Below are 18,270 nucleotides of genomic sequence, written 5' to 3'. Positions count from 1 at the left end.
GACTTCTCCATACCAAAATTGGTTGAAGAAGATTTCGGCCAACAAGGAGAAGATTCTTGGAGGGATGGCTTGTCTCTGATCTTGCTCAACCACCACAGGAGGTAGCTACAGTGGCTACGTGATGGAAGAGGCAGAGATAGGAGCAGATGAAACTATCATCATCATGAAGCATCAAGGGCCAGAAGTTCATCTTGGAAAGCAAGAAAAGATGAAAGGCTCGGATTGATGAAGATTGATGACCAAGGAAGGACTAGAGGTAATTGCATGTTAGTTATTGCATGAGTTATCTCTTCTCTCTCTTTGGCCGAACCGGTTTTGTTTCTTAAGAAGAAGAAGTTTAGCTTGGTTTGTTTGGTTTCAACCTTGAAGGCTTCTCTCTATAAGTAAGAGTGAACAGTCAGGGTTTGAAGCAAGGAAAAGGAGTGATAGTGCAAGGCACAGTGTTCACATAGCTACTTAAGCTAACAGAATTTTCTTCTCCTTCAATGTTCTTCATTTTGTATTTTTCTGTTTAATTTTGTCTGTCTTGAGTCTCATGGAAAAAGGCAAACAGTGAGGTTTGTAAGAAAAAGCCATAGAGCGGAAAAAGGCAGATAGTGCAAAATTAAAAGAAAAAGCCATAGATGTCCTTAGAGTTCTTTTGTACATCTATGTTATGTTTCATAATTTTGTGGGAATCCCCATGTAAGTTGGGTTAGCACTTTACATTTGAAAGCTTGGCAGTGACCAAGTCAAGTTCAGGATTGGGTTTAGAATTCTGGACTTGTCCCAGATAGGAAGGGTAGTTCCTAGGGAGAATTGGTGTATGTAATCAAGAATGATTATAGTAAAATTCCATCATTGTTGTGATGGAGACTGGATGTAGGCTACATTGCACTTAGCAGCTGAACCAGGATATATCTGGGTGTAATTCTCTTTCTCTTCTACTCAATTTTCTATTTCTGCTGCACAGGAGATAAAACCACAAAATATCTTGTGCCAAGTGACGAGACAAAAAGAAAAGTCTCGTGGCTAGGGACGAGACAAAAATCAAATAAATCTCCAGAAGTCGTTTCAAAGACCAGCAAAAGTTATGAAGTGAAAAGGGGCTAAGATTCAACCCCCACTTCTCTTAGCCACTGAAACCATCAATTGGTATCAGAGCTTGGTCTGAAAGAGATCAAGCTTTGTAGCTTAGAGAAAAGATCCAGATGGCAGAAAGCAGTGGCTCAAATCTGGTGACATACAACCTTACAGAAGGACAGTCCAGCAACAGACCTCCTTTTTTCAATGGGAAAAGCTATACCTATTGGAAGGAGAGAATGAAGATCTTTGTGCAAGTAGTGGATTACAGACTTTGGAAGATCATCCTGGAGGGTCTCCAATTCCCAACCATCACAAGCGCAAAAGGAGTAATCTCTCTCAAACCTGAAGCAACCTGGACCGAAGAGGACAGAAAGAAGGTGGAGCTCAATGCCAAGGCTATCAATCTGCTTAACTATGCTATCAGCTTTGAGAAATACCGACGGGTATCACGATGTACAACGGCAAAGAAAATCTGGGATAAACTTCAAATCACTCATGAAGGAACCACCATTGTGAAGAAGACTCGGATAGATATGTTGAACAGAGAGTATGAAATGTTTGCAATGAAGGAAGGAGAATCTATTGATGAACTATTCGAACGTTTCAACGTCATCATTGTTGGCTTGGATGCTATGGGAATAACGCATTTTAATTCTGTACTTGTGAGAAGAGTGTTGAGATGTCTCACTAAAGAGTGGGAAACAAAAGTATTAATCATTTTCGAGAGCAGTGGTCTAGATTCCATGACATATGATGATTTGAGAGGAAACGTACTTGCTTTTGAAAATACTTATTTGAAAAAAGATTCAAAAAAGAAAGGAATTGCTTTTTCATCTGTGACTAACCCCCTGGATGATAAATCCAGTGATAATTCTTCTGAAAATGAGTTTGTGTTGTTTGTCCAAAAATTCAGGAAAATGATGAAATCCAAGGAGAGAGGTAAAGGAAGCAGCTTCAGAAAACAAAGGAAGGATCTCAGCAATGTTACATGCTACAATTGTAAAGAAACCGGGCACTTCAAGTCAGATTGTCCTAAGTTGAAGAAAGAAGAGAAAACAAAAGAAAAAAAGAAAAAGGGCTGATGGCATCATGGGAGGACTTGAAAAATGACTCAGACAGTGATGAAGAATCCGAGACCAAGTCACAACCATGTCTCATGGCAGATAACATTGAACAGGTAGTCTTTCATAATCCAAACACTTAAGATCTTCATCTTATGATAGACCACCTTTCTGAAAAAATAAGATGTTTTTTGCTCGATAACCAAGATCTTAAACAACAAATCACCATCCTTAAAGCTGAAAATAATTTTCTCAAAGAGAAGCTAAGGGAGGCCGAAACTGCTACTGAACTTGTTGAAGAAAATAAGCAGTTAAAAGCTCAACTTAAAAGCTGTGAAAGTAACCATTCTGTTGTTGCATATGTAAAATGTTTTAAAGAGAATGAAGAGTTGCTGAAAAAGATCAAAAATCTTGAAAATGACCTAGCCAAGTTCACTCAAAGTTCTGAAAATTTAAATCAAATTTTGGCTAGTCAAAAATCACTTTTTGATAAAGCTGGCTTGGGGTTTCAAAAGACTTTCAAATATGTTGAAAAACCTTGTTTTGGAAATATTGCTTCATCTTCTAATGACACAAGGTTTCAAAACCCAACCTACTTTAACAAAACAAAAACTCCAAGGTTTTGTAGATTATGCAACCGAAGTGGCCACTTTCCCATTCAATGTTTTTTTGGCGAAAGGATGATTGGTGATAAAGTTTACAAAGTTGTTTTTGATTATAATGGACTAGGACATAAGAGATGGTTTAACGTGAAAGGATCCAAGAAGATTTGGATACCTAAGGTCACTTGAGCTTGTTTTGTAGGTGTGCCTAGCATCCAAACGGAAGGAAAATATGTGGTATATGGACAGTGGATGCTCTAGGCACATGACCGGAAAGACAACCTTCTTCATAAAGCTTGATGAGTATGATGGAGGACTTGTCACTTTCGGTGATGATAGAAAAGGAAAGATAGTGGCCATTGGAAAAGTCGGTAAAAGCTTTTCATCTTGTATAAATGATGTTCTTCTTGTGAATGATTTGAAACATAATTTACTTAGTGTAAGCCAATTATGTGATCTAGGCTTTGAAGTTATTTTTAGAAAGTTTGTGTGTTTGGTTGTTTGTGAAAAAACTGGAGATATTTTATTTGAGACTAAAAGATGCAACAATGTGTATGGTTTGACTCTTGAAGACTTGAAAGAACAAAATGTAATATGTTTTACATCTCTTGAATCTGAAAAATGGCCATGGCATAGAAAGTTGGGTCATGGTAGCATGTACCAAATTTCTAAGCTAGTCAAGAAAAATTTGGTTAGAGAAATTCCAAATATCAAATTTGATAAGGATCTTACTTGTGATGCTTGCCAATTAGGCAAACAAGTAAAATCTTCTTTTAAACCAAAAGATGGAATTTCAACCAAAAGGCCATTAGAGATGTTACATTGATCTTTTTGGTCCAACAAGAACTCAAAGTTTAGGAGGTAAACACTATGGTCTAGTGGTGGTGGATGATTACTCTAGATTTGGTTGGGTACTTTTTCTTGCTCATAAAAATGATGCTTTTCATGTTTTTTCAACCCTTTGCAAGAAAATTCAAAATGAGAAAGATTTAAAAGTGGCCCATTTGAGAAGTGATCACGGAAAGGAATTTGAAAACCAAGACTTTGAAAAATTCTGTGATGACTTTGGAATTGCTCATAATTTTTCATACCCTAGAACACGTCAACAAAATGTGGTTGTTGAAAGAAGGAATAGAAGCTTTCAAGAGATGACTAGGGCTATGTTATGTAAAAATGAGGTTCCAAAATTCCTATGGGCTGAAGCTATAAATATAGCATGCTACATTTTGAATAGGACCATTATTAGAAAAGGGTTAAAGAAAACTCCTTATGAGCTATGGAAAGGAACCCCTCCAAATCTTAAGTATTTTCATATTTTTGGATGCAAATGTTTTGTGCTAAACAACAAAGAAAATATTGGTAAATTTGATCCAAAATCATATGAGGGAATGTTTGTTGGATATTCCACTACTAGCAAGGCCTATAGGATTTATCTCAAAGAACATAGGACCATAGAGGAATCCATACATGTGACCTTTTATGATTCTAATTCAATCTCTAGTACTGTGATAGATGATGACACAGATTGTGAAGAAGTTGTCAAGGAAACCAGTGAAAATCCCAAGTCTGCTCAAAATAAAAAATCTGTCAGTCCAATTTTATCTCGTCAGATTGGAGGAGATATTTTCATTTTATCTCCTAAGCCAGCACGAGAAACTGAAACAGTGAGACCCACAGAAGCTCATCAAAGTTCAACACCACTCCGGAAGCCTAGAGAATGGAAATCCATAAGGGGTTATCCTCATTACTTTATCATTGGTGATCCTTCTCAAGGTGTAACAACAAGATCCTCAAACAAAAGGCAATCCGAACCAAGCAATATTGCACTCTTGTCACAAATGGAGCCCAACAATGTGAACAAGCTCTTGAAGATCCATCATGGGTCAAAGCCATACAAGAAGAGCTTGCTCAATTCGACAAGAATGAGGTTTGGACACTAGTACCTCATCCGGATGGTAAGAAGGTAACGGGTACTAAGTGAATTTTTAAAAATAAACTTGGTGAGGATGGACAAGTTGTTCGTAACAAGGCTAGATTAGTGGCCCAAGGTTACGATCAAGAAGAGGGTATAGATTTGAGTCTTTTGTTTCGGTAGCTAGAATGGAAGCAATTAGGTTGCTTCTTGCCTATGCTGCCCATAAGGGCTTTAAAATATTTCAAATGGATGTAAAATGTGCTTTCCTTAATGGATTTATTGATAGAGAAGTGTTTGTGGCACAACCCCCCCGCTTTGAAGATAAAGAATTTTCAAACCATGTTTTTAAACTCTCAAAGGCTCTTTATGGCCTTAGACAAGCTCCAAGAGCTTGGTATGAAAGGCTTAGTGCCTTCTTGTTGGAAAATCAATTTCAAAGGGGTACCACCGATACTACTTTGTTTATTAAAGCATCTAATGATGATATTCTCCTAGTTCAAGTTTATGTGGATGACATTGTGTTTGGATCAGCCAATGAGTCCTTGTGTGAAGAGTTTGGAAAATTCATGACTAGTGAGTTTGAAATGAGTTTAATGGGAGAGCTAACTTTCTTTCTTAGCCTCCAAATTAAACAAACTTCTAGTGGTACTTTTATTCACCAAGAAAAATATGCACTAGAACTCATCAAGAAATTTGGCCTAGAAAATTCTAAACTAATGGGAACACCAATGCATCCTAACACTAAACTTGAAAAGGATGATAATGAGAAAGATGTGGATGAAACAAGGTATAGAGGAATGATTAGTTCACTTATGTATCTAACCTCTTCTAGACCGGATATTGTTCAAAGTGTGGGTGTATGCTCAAGGTTTCAATCTCACCCAAAAGAATCCCATCTTTCAGCCGTTAAGTGCATCATTAGATACATTAAGGGAACTAGTGATTATGGCTTATGGTATCCAAAATCTGGTGATTTTTGTGCAGTAGGATTTTGTGATGCAGATTATGCGGGAGATAGGGTGGATAGAAGGAGCACATCCGGCATGTGTTGCTTCCTTGGGAGATCACTCAACATGTGGTCAAGAAAAAAAAGCAACTGTAGCCCTATCCACAGCTGAAGCTGAATATATTTCTGCCTCTGCATGTTGTTCTCAATTAATTTAGTTAAAAACGCAGTTGAAAGATTACAAATTAAAGATCAATAGTATACCCTTATTTTGTGATAATATGAGTGCTATAAACATTTTAAAAAATCCTGTTCTGCACTCAAGAACCAAGCACATTGAAATTAGATATCATTTTATTAGAGAACATGTGCAAAAGGGTACTATTGATATTCAATGTAAAATCTGAAGACTAACTTGCTGACATATTTACAAAACCCCTCTGTGAAGACAGATTCTGTTCTTTGAGAAAAAGTTTGGGAATGATAGATTTAAGCTCTATTGATAATTTGTGAATTTTTTGATTCTGTCTGGTTTTATTTTGTAGAAAAGAAGAAGACAAATTTCAATCTGTGTTGAAAGGGCCATGATATAGGGGGAGACTGCGTAGACATTAATTATTTTGGGCCCCACCAAATTTTTTTGACCTTACTCTCACCAGTTTTTAAGTTCCTCTTTGTGTTAATCACAATTTTTGAAGTTGTGTTATCAAATCTTGTAGGAAGGAGTTGTTGTCAAATCAAATCTTTATCATTCCCTCATCCCTTGATTCTAGGAGCAAAACTTTCAGTTTTTAAAATCCTTCATTGGTTAATAACCGCGCCTCTTATTTGTTTCTTGTTGAATTCTGGTTCTGTTTGGTACTTTGTAGGCTGTTTGGATACTCTAGACCACTGATATTTTGTTAAACTCTTGAATATTTTGGTTTTGGTTATATTTGTGTGTGTTCCATTGTCATTTTTTTGCAGGTTTCCCTTTGATGACAAAAGGGAGAGGAAAACTGGAAAAATTGAAAAGTTGAAAGAAACAACAGGGGCTGAAATCTTTTGTGATTCATGATCATCCATGTGCCTTGTTCTAATGATTATGATCTGTTTTGTTGAAATAGTTGCTGAAATTTGGAACATAGTTATTTTTTGATAATCCCTTTATGCTCTGATATGTGAATAAATGCTGGATAATTTTTTTGTTTGTGCTCTAATATGATTATGTTTGATTAAAAATATTTTCCTTGCTATAAACTGATAATTATTTTGCTCTGATATAATGGCTGAAAAATGTTATGTATTTAATCAAATGTTTTGGCAACAGATTTTTGGGAATTATCAAATGTTTTTCTTTACTTTTATGTACTCTGTACTTAAAATTTTTTTATTGCTATTGAGCAGAAAATTATTTATATGATAACAAATTAGTTTTGTTTATCATTCAACTCTGCTCATAAATCAAGCCATTCAACATTACAAAATTTTATATGTTGAATAATATAGTTGCCTTAGGCTTGATAAAAATTGTTACATGTATAAAGCTTCCCTTAGTAAAAATGGTATATCTTAAGGGGGAGCCATGTGACAATTTAAAAGGGGGAGAAATTCAAATTTTCAAAGGGAGTATTCTTTATTTAAATCTTAAATTTCTTTCCATTTCAATTTTAATAATGTTTGTCATCAAGGGGGAGATTTTGATGAGTTTGGAAAACTCTAAATTAACATTTGTGATGACTAAACATTATTAATATAATTAATTAAATTGATTCTAATTTTTACTTGTTAAATTAATAATTTTGTGATGCAGGTTTTTAATTGGGCCGAAAGGAAAGAAAATTGGCAAGCCCAAATGTGTTACTTGTAGCTCAGCCTTGAAACAAATTGTCTTAATTTATTTGGCTGAAGCAAGTTATTTTTGGGCCAAATTGAACTATTATTGCTACAAGCCCAAATTAAAAATTGTTGCTACATAATCCAAGGCTTGGTCCGAAACCAAGTTTGAAAGAAAGCAAATGTATTGCTTCTAGCTTCCAACGGAATCCATTTCTAATGGAATTCAAATTTCATTAAAGTGAAGTTAATACATGCATTAGAAATATGAGAGAGAGTTGGTGTTTGATTTGATGGACATCATTAAGCTACACGTTGCTCAGCAAGGAGAGTAAAAAATCAATTCACCTTTATTCTCTTTCTTTGCTTCATTAATTATTGTTCACAATTTATCTTTTCTCTCTCTCATCTCCTTCTTCTCTATTCGGTCATTACCCAGCAAACCATGGAAGTCATGACTAGACACCGAAGAGAGGAAGATGCACGCAACAAGACCATCAAAATGATGGCAAGAAAAAGCAAACAAAAAGTATGCTGTGGCTAAGATTCTCATTCACTTATGGTAAGATTTTGTGATGAGATCTTGACTTCTCCATACCAAAATTGGTTGAAGAAGATTTCGGCCAGCAAGGAGAAGATTCTTGGAAGGATGGCTTGTCTCTGATCTTGCTCAACCATCACAGGAGGTAGTTACAGTGGCTACGTGATGGAAGAGGCAGAGATAGGAGCAGATGAAGCTATCATCATCATGAAGCATCAAGGGCCAGAAGTTCATCTTGGAAAGCAAGAAAAGATGAAGGGCTCGGATTGATGAAGATTGATGACCAAGGAAGGACTAGAGGTAATTGCATGTTAGTTATTGCATGGGTTATCTCTTCTCTCTCTCTGGCCGAACTGGTTCTGTTTCTGAAGAAGACGAAGTTTAGCTTGGTTCGTTTGGTTTCAACCTTGAAGGCTTCTCTCTATAAGTAAGAGTGAACAGTCAGGGTTTGAAGCAAGGAGAAGTAGTGAGAGTGCAAGGCACAGTGTTCACATAGCTACTTAAGCTAACAGAATTTTCTTCTTCTTCACTGTTCTTCATTTTATATTTTTTTGTTTAATTTTGTCTGTCTTGAATCTCATGAAAAAAGGCAAATAGTGAGGTTTGTAAGAAAAAGTCATAAAGCGAAAAAAGGCAGAGTGCAAAATTAAAAGAAAAAGCCATAGATGTCCTTAGAGTTCCTTTGTACATCTGTGTTGTGTTTCATGATTCTGTGGGAATCCCCTTGTAAGTTGGGTTAGCACTTTACAGTTGAAAGCTTAGCAGTGACCAAGTCAAGTTCAGGATTGGGTTTAGAATTCTAGACTTGTCCCAGATAGGAAGGGTAGTTCCTAGGGAGAATTGGTGTATGTAATCAAGAATGATTATAGTGAAATTCCATCATTGTTGTGATGGAGACTGGATGTAGGCTACACTGCACTTAGCAGTTGAACCAGGATATATCTGGGTGTAATTCTCTTTCTCTTCTACTCTATTTTCTGTTTTTGCTGCATAGGAGATAAAACCGCAAAATATCTCGTGCCAAGTGACGAGACAAAAATAAAAGTCTCGTGGCTAGAGACGAGACAAAAATCAAATAAATCTCCAAAAGTTGTTTCAAAGACCAGCAAAAGTTCTGAAGTGAAAAGGGGCTAAGATTCAACCCCCTTCTCTTAGCCACTGAAACCATCACCATTCAATCTTGTAGTCTTATTCCCTTTATTTTGAGGATTAGTTTTATAAGTGGTTAAAAAAATGAGAGTTAAATTTTCAAAATAAGAATCTTATTGCTATAAATGTGAAACTTAAGTAACTAACGAAGTGTAACGGATGAAGTAAACGAACTATATTTCAAATGACATAATTTTTTCATATTTATCTAGAGGTCGCGAATTAAAGTCCCATTCCTAATTTTGAAAAATAAAAAGTGTGGCCGATGAAATAATGCACCGCATTTTTCTCATAAGAATATATATTAATAGTAAACAATTGCACTAATCACATCTAGAAGCACCTTAAAAAGGCTATTAAAAATTTCAAAACATAGCTTAATCTTACTTAGGTCGAAAAATTCAAATGAAATAATAATAAAGTGGGGACCGTATGTTCTCTATTATTGATAACTTAAGACCATATGGAATTAACATTTGGGTAAAGCCTATAGAGGCTAGAGCCATGAATGGGAATCAAATGTGTCCTTTTCTTAATGATGTTCAATTAGTAGTAATTAATTAGGAAGGTAAAACATTACTTCAGATTTGATTGATTATAATTGCTTCCTGTCATTCACACAAACCACTAGACATCACCTACTTAGCCCTAATTAATCCCACCTGAAACCAAGTCAACTCTACAACCTGTGATTTTTTTTGGTGGATAAAGTTAAGATAGTTTTGAACTTTTAACACTAATTAATTAACAAGAAAAAATTCTTTCAAAATTAAAAAGTGTTTTTGGATTTTTTTAATTTAATTTTAATACACTATTAGTAAAAAATAGTTTTACACGTGTATCTAATTATATTACACTACATCAGTAACAATAATTATATTTCACATTAACTACATGAATAATCATCCAAAAGAACAAATGTAATTAAGTAGAATGCTTTATATTATCAGTGCATCAAAATTAAACTCATTTTTAAAAATAATTTTATTATAAATTATTTGCTAAAACAATTCTCACAAGTATAAATTCATCTTTAATTAGAAACTTTTTATTTATTTGTTTATTTATTGTAAAATAACGTTTTAATAAAATATCAATGAAGTAATCTTATGATCATTGGTAAAATCAAACATGTTAATAATATTATGTGACAACAAAAGTCACAAGAGACTTTCATTGTTTCAAAACTGTTAATTTTGCGTGATACAAATTAAATTGAAATCTTATGTAGTAAAAGAAAAGAGTGTATCTCATTTAGAGGTATATATGTCCTTCAACTCAATTTTGATGCAAATGAAAGTCATCATCAAAAAAGAAAGAAAAAAAATTGCTCATTAATGCATTGTTTATACTCTCTATGACCATGAGCAACCTATGAATCTAAATATCAAACTATAAAAAAAGAATGAATCCAAATTGGTACAACACTTTTATTAATTATTGTCTCATTTCTTAAAAACCAAAATAGGTCTATTGTAACGAAGCTTGGCCTTTAACCAACTTGGATTGATATGTTCTACACTTTTAAAGCCAATCTAAAAAGAAAAAAAAAATCAGGTGTCAAGTATATAATGATAAAATTGCACAATAAATATAACAAAGCAACCTGAATGCTTGTTATTAATTGAACAAACATCACATTTTGATATACAGTTCATCAAAGAAATAAAAATAACACAAACCCTATTTAATAGTATCTCCTGAAAATTTTTTGGACGAAATTTAATCTCTTTAAATTTCTCAGCAGTAATCTGCACAATAAAATTCAAAAAAAAAAAAGAAAAAGAAAAAATACAATTAAAAAGAAAGTAATATGATTATGTAGCCTCTTATTTTTGGTAAGTAATTGATTGGGGACAAAGAGAGTTAAAAGCATAATTAAAATATTAACAAGTTAATAATGCTTTGTTATGCCAAAAGGTCCCCACTCCCAAAATTGATCCCATTAACTGCCAAAAATCAAAAGAATCTAAACAAAATTGATTAAAGTAGTAAATACACACTCAATTATATATAGCAATCCATTAAAAAAATATAGTATGCATGGGATCCCAAAAAAGAAAAAAAAAACTTGAATGAATAGGGTCTCATATGTATAGGAAAAATATGAATATATATGTTGAAAATATGAGTTCTTTAAGAATATAACCTTATCCATATTTAAACTTTATAAAATTTTGTATAAATAATTCATAATAAATGATTATAATTTAACAGTTAAAATTAATGGGAATGGATCTTTTCAATTGTTAAAAAATTAGATAGTGTAAAATGTGATTTCTAACTCTTTATTATTACTTTTTTTTTATATTTATTTTTAGTTCCATTTATAAAATTAATGATGAAAGATCATACTTTACTCCTTCAATTGTTTAAAAAAATTGAGAGGATCCATTCTCACAATCATATAATATAAATGAATGATAAGAGAGAGAGATATATTAAAGATGGTATTATTACAGGCGATACATCATGCTTTATTACATATGACTTCCATGCCTGAGGTTCCAATATAAGAACGCCACCCTGATAATATAAGAAGAAAAAATAAATAAACTAATAACACAGAAAGTTTATATATAATTGAGTTTGAAAAATTAAACTATTGATGATTAAATATTATTGGATTAAAAATCAATTATATGTATGGTTTATTTTGATTAATGTGTAAGAAATAATTTAATCACATTAGGTCCAAGAAATATGAATATAAATCCAAAAATAGTTCAGCTTAAACAAAATATTTATACTATCACTCTTAATCTAAAGATTGAGTGGTTGAATTACAAGAAAAAAAAAAAGTAAATTGACCCAAAAACATAAACAAGTCCAAACGGTGATTCATTTCAAATCTAATTACTTGGTGCTAACTAAAGAAATTGAATTTTATTTTATTATTTAAACTAAATTTCACTCCACCGAAATCAAATTCTCTCATCTTTCTCTGTTTTTTTTTTCATATCACCCACGTGAATTCTTTGAAGTAAAAGAAAGAAAAAAGAAGCTTAGAACTAGGGCAAAAATGAAGAACAAAAATAAGTTTTCAAATCCAAACAAAAAGAAAAAATCAAAGAGGCTAGAGCAAAAATGCAAGATCAAATAAAAAAGGCAAATCATAAAAAGGTGTTTTCACATTTGTACTTTGTTAAAGGTTGCTGAAGAAATCCTCTGCGCAAGCATCGATCGAAAAAAATAAAAAAAGTAAAGATAATGGTGCTCTATTGTGAGTCAACACTCAAAAAAATTACTTGGAACCAAAGTTCAATTGCATGGCTCAGATTCAAGAGATAAGATGACAAAAGATGAAAGAAAAGATAGAAGGTATGGTTGCATGCACTGTCTAATCATTGCTTTTACTCCATCTCATCTCTGTAAACGCTGTTGCTACTACAATACTACTGATTTTTGGGAAAGAAGTCAACAAGTGCTGAAGAAAAGTTTCAAACCCTGAAAACTTCACTCCTCTATTAAAGGGGTGAACGGCCAAGGATTGAAGCAAGGAGTAAGAGCACAACGTTTGGGTTCCCATAGCTCATTGAGCTGTTTATTCTTCTCCTTCATAGTTCTCATTGAATATCTTGTTTTTTAATCTATTATTTCTATGTTTCAATGTTAAAAGGCAAAATTGTGAGGTTTGTAAGTAAAAGTCATTGAGCGGAAAAAGGCAAGAGAGTTAGACTTAGAAAAAAGCCTATGTTTATCTTAAAAATTTTTTGTAAGTTTTTCTGTTTTGTTGTCATGATTTTGAGGGGATTCTTTTACAAATTGGGTTAGCACTTTGTTGTTGAAAGTTAGGATAAGTTCTTAGTAGTCAAGTTCGGTTTAAGTTAGAAACTGAATTTGTCCCAGATAAAATTGGTTAGAATCCTAAGGAGCATTAGTGAATGTAATTTTGTTGAAAGGTAGTTAAATTCTATCATTGTTGTGATGAAGACTGGATGTAGGCTGCATTGCACTGAGTAGTCGAACCAGAATATATGACCGTGTTACTTATTTTTCTCTTCTATGTTTCTGGTTTTGCACAAGGTTGCGAGAACCGGACCGGTCAATGAACCGGTGAGGTTACTGGTTCAATGGTTCAATGGTTCGACCGGGGTTCAACCGGGGTTCAACCGGTTTAATTAAATATTAAATAAAATTATTAAAAAATCTAAAAATAATTTTAAATATATTAATTTAATAAAAAATCGTTAAAAAACCAGCCGGTTCGACCGGTTTACCGGTTCGACCGGTTTTTTACCGGTTTTTTGCTGGCCGGTTTTTGAGCTTACCCGGACCGGTTAACTGACCGGTTCCCGGTTTTTCCGGTTGAACCGGCCGGTCCGGTCCGGTTTTCAGAACCATGGTTTTGCACTTTAAGATACAAAAAAAAAAGTATCTCCTGATTCTTCTATCTAGCTATACTTCACTATAATACACCTTACTCATAACTCTGTTTTGACTCCTATTGCATCAAGAGACAAAATCAAAGTGTTTCTAGTTTCTCACTCAAAATATCTTAACATAATTCTAATTTAAAAGCAAAAATAAAAAAAGTCAAGATTCAACTTCCTCTTCTTTTAGCCAATATATATATATATATATATATATATATATATATATATATATATATATGTGGTAGATCACATGTTTAAAATAAATTTTAATACAAAAGTAACATTTGAAAACGGTTTACATTTGAATCATATATCTTAGAGCAATGCTAGGGCCAGTAACATTTGTGATTGGTAGCCATTAACTAGCCATCAATGATAATTTGATGGTGTGAGATTGGTGTGAGATTTCATCCAATAACTCACCTTTCTCTGCTGGTTACATGCTGGCCAAAATGTAATAAAATTGTTGCCCCCTAGACTTTTTTATGTAAATCGTTATAGATTATAGGATTTTCAAAATATACACCAAACCCTATAACCTATCTCGAATTATGAAAAATTTATGTTAAAATATAAACCGCTACTAAATATAGTGATTTATATACAAAAATAAAATTACACAAAACACTATATTAAAATTATGTACAAAATAATAAAATGAATCCATGAAGAGAAATAACGTTTATAAAGAGATAGTTTGAGATAATCCTTCATAGTCCATAGCGCAGTTTACGAGCTCAATTCCACACTATAAGTACTAGTTGACTATGGCAAATTAAAACTTGGTAAAATTTTGGACGAATTTTTTTTTAAACCAAAATATGATTATATATAATACTTTAGTTAGGAAGAGAAAACAAACATTAAGAGAAAATTTTTCATACCTGTACATATGGTGTAATCTTCAAAAGTTTTGCTAATTACACTACTGAAGAGGATTTTAGAGAATTTTGTCTGTTTTTATTACGAGTGTACGCAATATAGCGTTTTGTGTAGCTTTATTTTTGTGCATAAAACACTATAACTTCTAGCAGTTTATGCTTTAACGTAAATTCTTCATAATCTGCGACGAGTTATAGGATTTTATGTGTATATTTTGAAAATCCTATAATCTATACATATATAATAATGCATAGGAGCGAGATGTAAACAGTTTTCAAATGCTGCATCTGTGTAATTTTGAAGTCCAATTGTTTTAAACATATGATTTGTCCATATATTAACATAAAAAAATTACTTACTGGTCGAAGCACCTCCCAAATATTGTAGAAGAATTTGATTAACCCTCGGTCTCCATAATTCAAATGTATCCATTGAGTTACACTAAAACTGCATTATTGCACAAGGTGAAATATATTTAATTTCATGTAATCCAAGAATTTGGACATAATAATGTATGATACGAAATAAAAGTTTACCAAGTAACAGTATGATAGAGTTCTGGATGCTGGCTCTCCACAAAATTCTCTTGTTTGAATGTGACCACATCATTCAGATTCTTGAAGGACTCACCAATTTGCATTTCACTTTCAGCAGCTTTTCTCAATTTCTTATTTGCTCTCTCAACAAGTTCTGCAAATTGCCCACAACAACAATCAATCACACTTTTCTATTCTAATTAAGTTCCAAGCAAGAACTGATCATACCAGGATCAATGTCAATTGCAAGAATGCTCTCGCACCGGAACATTTTCGCTGCGGAAAAGAACAAAGAATCAGCACTTATCTAATAAACTCAGTGCCATTTTGTCATTAGTTTAACTTGCACAGCAAGAAAACATAAATTTCAAAGATTCTGATAATATGAATAAGAAAAGATTGAATCTTTGGAGGGCCAATGAAAATACCAATGGAGATAATTAATGTGCCATCGTTGGAACCAATATCAAGACACTCCTTGTCTTCAAACCATTCCTTTCTCAAGAATTCTAAACGAGAATCATTTTCAGGAGTCCCTGCATTCTGTAAAGTTTGAATCTTTTAGCTGACAGTAATGAAAAGAAGAAAGCAAAAACAAAGAAAATGGAGGAATACTCGTTTCTTATAGTATCCTCTGAAATTGCCATATTGCCTAATTCTAACGCGTCGATCCTTCTTCTGATCCTTTTTGCTCTTAGTTTCGTTTTCCTTTTCCATATTACCTAGCCTTACTCTTGATTTAATGACTCGCTTTGGTTTAAATTCCAAAAAATAAAATAATTTAATTATAATTTTATTTATTTTTATTACATATTTTTAATATGTGTATTTCTTTTAATTTTATTACGTTTAAGCAATTGTTTTTCCTTCCATGTTATTACTTCTTCAACTCTTAATTAATTTTTGATGCATGATTTACTCACCTCATTCCTTTTAATACTCGCAGATAACGGAGAATTCCGATGTTGCGGATCTGTCTTTGAAATATAATAATCTCTACAGAGACCAATACTATATATGATGATATGAAAACATTTATTACTTAACTACATTCCTTATTAGAACAAGAAATTGAAATTAAATTTTCACAAATAAGAATAAACAATGTGTTAAAGATTTGTAATGAGTTTACATTGTAACCGCCCTTATTAGACATCTCATTTGAAAATTTTCTTTTTAGCCACCCTGTTTCAATAATAGTTAATAAGTTAAGGTGGTCGATTATAGATTTTTCTTTAAAATCCAAGAAATTGCTTGTTCAGAGGATAAGAATAATAACAGAGCTTAGCATGAGAAGAGGTTGATTGAAGAGGAAGATTGAAGCTTAGAACAGCTTAGCATTCAAAAGCACAATAAACAATACAAATATTTTCCATCCTTATTATCTCTTACAATGTCCACTATGCTTGAAATCTATAGAGAGGATAATCATCTTATTAATCAAAACAATCTCCATTTCCATATATCAACATTCAACATTATGAGTTCTTGTTAGTTCATACCTTAAAAGGAACATCTGAATCACCCAGTATACCTAATAAAAACTTTTCATTATAACACAATGTAAATTTTAGCAATCGTTAAAAACAGTCCGATATACCTAGCTACCTAAACATGTTCTTCATACTTCGTCATATAATAATTATAAGTGTTTTAAAGACTTAACTTACTCCCTACTATTCATTCATTCATTGCAGGAAACTAGTTATTATTAATCCACTCACGGTTAACTTCCTTCTTCTCCAATGTCACAGTAGCAAATATGCAAACAAATCTTGCTTTTTCTTTCATCATTTTTCAATCTTTTTCAAGAATTTGAATTGTATATTAAAACTTTGATATATAACAGAACTTTATAACCTATTCTTTCTTCAATTTTTCAGTTTGATACTTGAGGGAGAATAGCATCTTTAAGAGGTTATCAATAAAATACCAAAATAAAAAAGATTTTTTAATTTACCTCCTAATTTAATTTTAACTTTTGAACCCTAGATTTTGATTTGCTTAAATTTGGTAATCCACCTTTTTGCTCTTTGATTTAATTCCTAATCAGACTTTTTTTTTCTTTCTTTTCTTTTAATATGCTTCAGGTTGGTGGGAGAGAGGACAGAAGAAAGAAAAGAGAGAACAAGTTCGGTGAGTATGACTTGGTTCAGATGAAAATAACATTTTATTTCTTAGTTAGCAATAATTTTCTTGGACTTTGAGAGTGATATGATCTTGAGCTATGATCATCAATTTGGCCTTAAACTTGTCTTTTATTCTGATGGGAAAGCGTTGGTATGAGCAGCAATTATTTTCTTGAAGTTTATGGGCCTAAAGTTTGTTATTGAACCCGTTTTACTTTCTATTAATTTTTACATAAATAACAAACTATCACATGTTGTAAAATAACTAAATAAATAAATAAGGAAGAAGTAACAAATATAAAATAAAGAAATATAATTAAATAATAATATTAACCATAATTATAATCTCAGTATAAAAGAGATTATTCATATATACTTATATATATGTATTATTATATGAAAGGAAGAAAGAGATGAATGAAGAGATTTATATATAGACCATATAAATAGAGAGAGAATTGTTATTGATTGTTTATTGGTGTGTATAGAAAGAGAGAGAATAGTATTTGTTATTGATTGTAGTAGTGTATTCCTTTTACCTCGTACATGCTTTTATAAGTTTCACTTTTTAAACTTCATAAATATTGTTTTGTCTATAACTTGCTTCTTTCAATATGAGAAAACTGAGCCGCCCATATTAATGGTCATCCACATCATATACTTATCTTAACACTCCCCCTTAGATGACCATTTAAGATTATTGCCTCGTTAAAATCTTACTAAAAAAAAACCCAATGGAAAAAAACCTTAGTGAAATAAAAAGAGTACAATATCCTTTGTAACGGAGACTGCCTCATTAAAAACCTTGTCAAGAAAAATCCAATGGAAAAAAATCTGACCAAGAAAAAAAAGAGTACAGTCTCCCCCTCTTGCCAACATCATTTAATGTCTTGAAATCGGCGCATCCCAATCTCATATACCAATCTTTCAAAGGAGGATTTTAGGAGTGACTTTGTAAATAAATTTGCCAGATTATCACTTGAACGGATCTGTTGGACATCAATTGTCCCTTGATTTTGAAGATCATGAGTGAATAAGAATTTGGGAAAAATATGCTTTGTTATATCACCTTTGATATATCCGCCTTTAAGTTGAGCAATACATGCTATATTATCTTCAAACAAGATAGTTGGAGCCATCTTATGATCAGTCAGTCCACATGATAACAGAGTATATTGAATCAGGCTCCTCAGCCAAAAATACTCGCGATTAACTTCATGAATTGCTAGTATTTCAGCATGATTAGAGGAGGT

At 32.6% G+C, this 18,270-nt stretch overlaps 1 protein-coding gene across 1 annotated transcript; it reads right to left on the bottom strand.

The window, feature by feature from the left end:
- Nucleotides 1-14,884: 14,884 nt before the first annotated feature.
- Nucleotides 14,885-15,605, bottom strand: LOC130981293 (probable RNA methyltransferase At5g51130). The gene is made up of 4 exons (XM_057904892.1): nucleotides 15,504-15,605; nucleotides 15,317-15,431; nucleotides 15,117-15,164; nucleotides 14,885-15,042 (listed from the first exon to the last, which is right to left on the bottom strand). The coding sequence occupies exons 1-4, from the start codon at nucleotides 15,603-15,605 to the stop codon at nucleotides 14,885-14,887; spliced, it is 423 nt and encodes a 140-aa protein (XP_057760875.1).
- Nucleotides 15,606-18,270: the final 2,665 nt, after the last annotated feature.

This window comes from Arachis stenosperma, chromosome 5 (assembly GCF_014773155.1).
Source record: "Arachis stenosperma cultivar V10309 chromosome 5, arast.V10309.gnm1.PFL2, whole genome shotgun sequence".
Lineage (NCBI taxonomy): Eukaryota > Viridiplantae > Streptophyta > Magnoliopsida > Fabales > Fabaceae > Arachis > Arachis stenosperma.
Note: the sequence above shows the minus strand (reverse complement) of the source record. Positions and strands in the feature narration are given on the sequence as shown.

Coding starts and splice junctions, on each gene's coding strand:
- LOC130981293 (XM_057904892.1), bottom strand. CDS start 15,605: ATGGAAAAGGAAAACGAAACTAAGAGCAAAAAGGATCAGAAGAAGGAT. Junction 15,432..15,503: donor GAGGATACTATAAGAAACGA/GTATTCCTCCAT, acceptor CAAACTTTACAG/AATGCAGGGACTCCTGAAAA. Junction 15,043..15,116: donor TGCAATTGACATTGATCCTG/GTATGATCAGTT, acceptor GGCAATTTGCAG/AACTTGTTGAGAGAGCAAAT.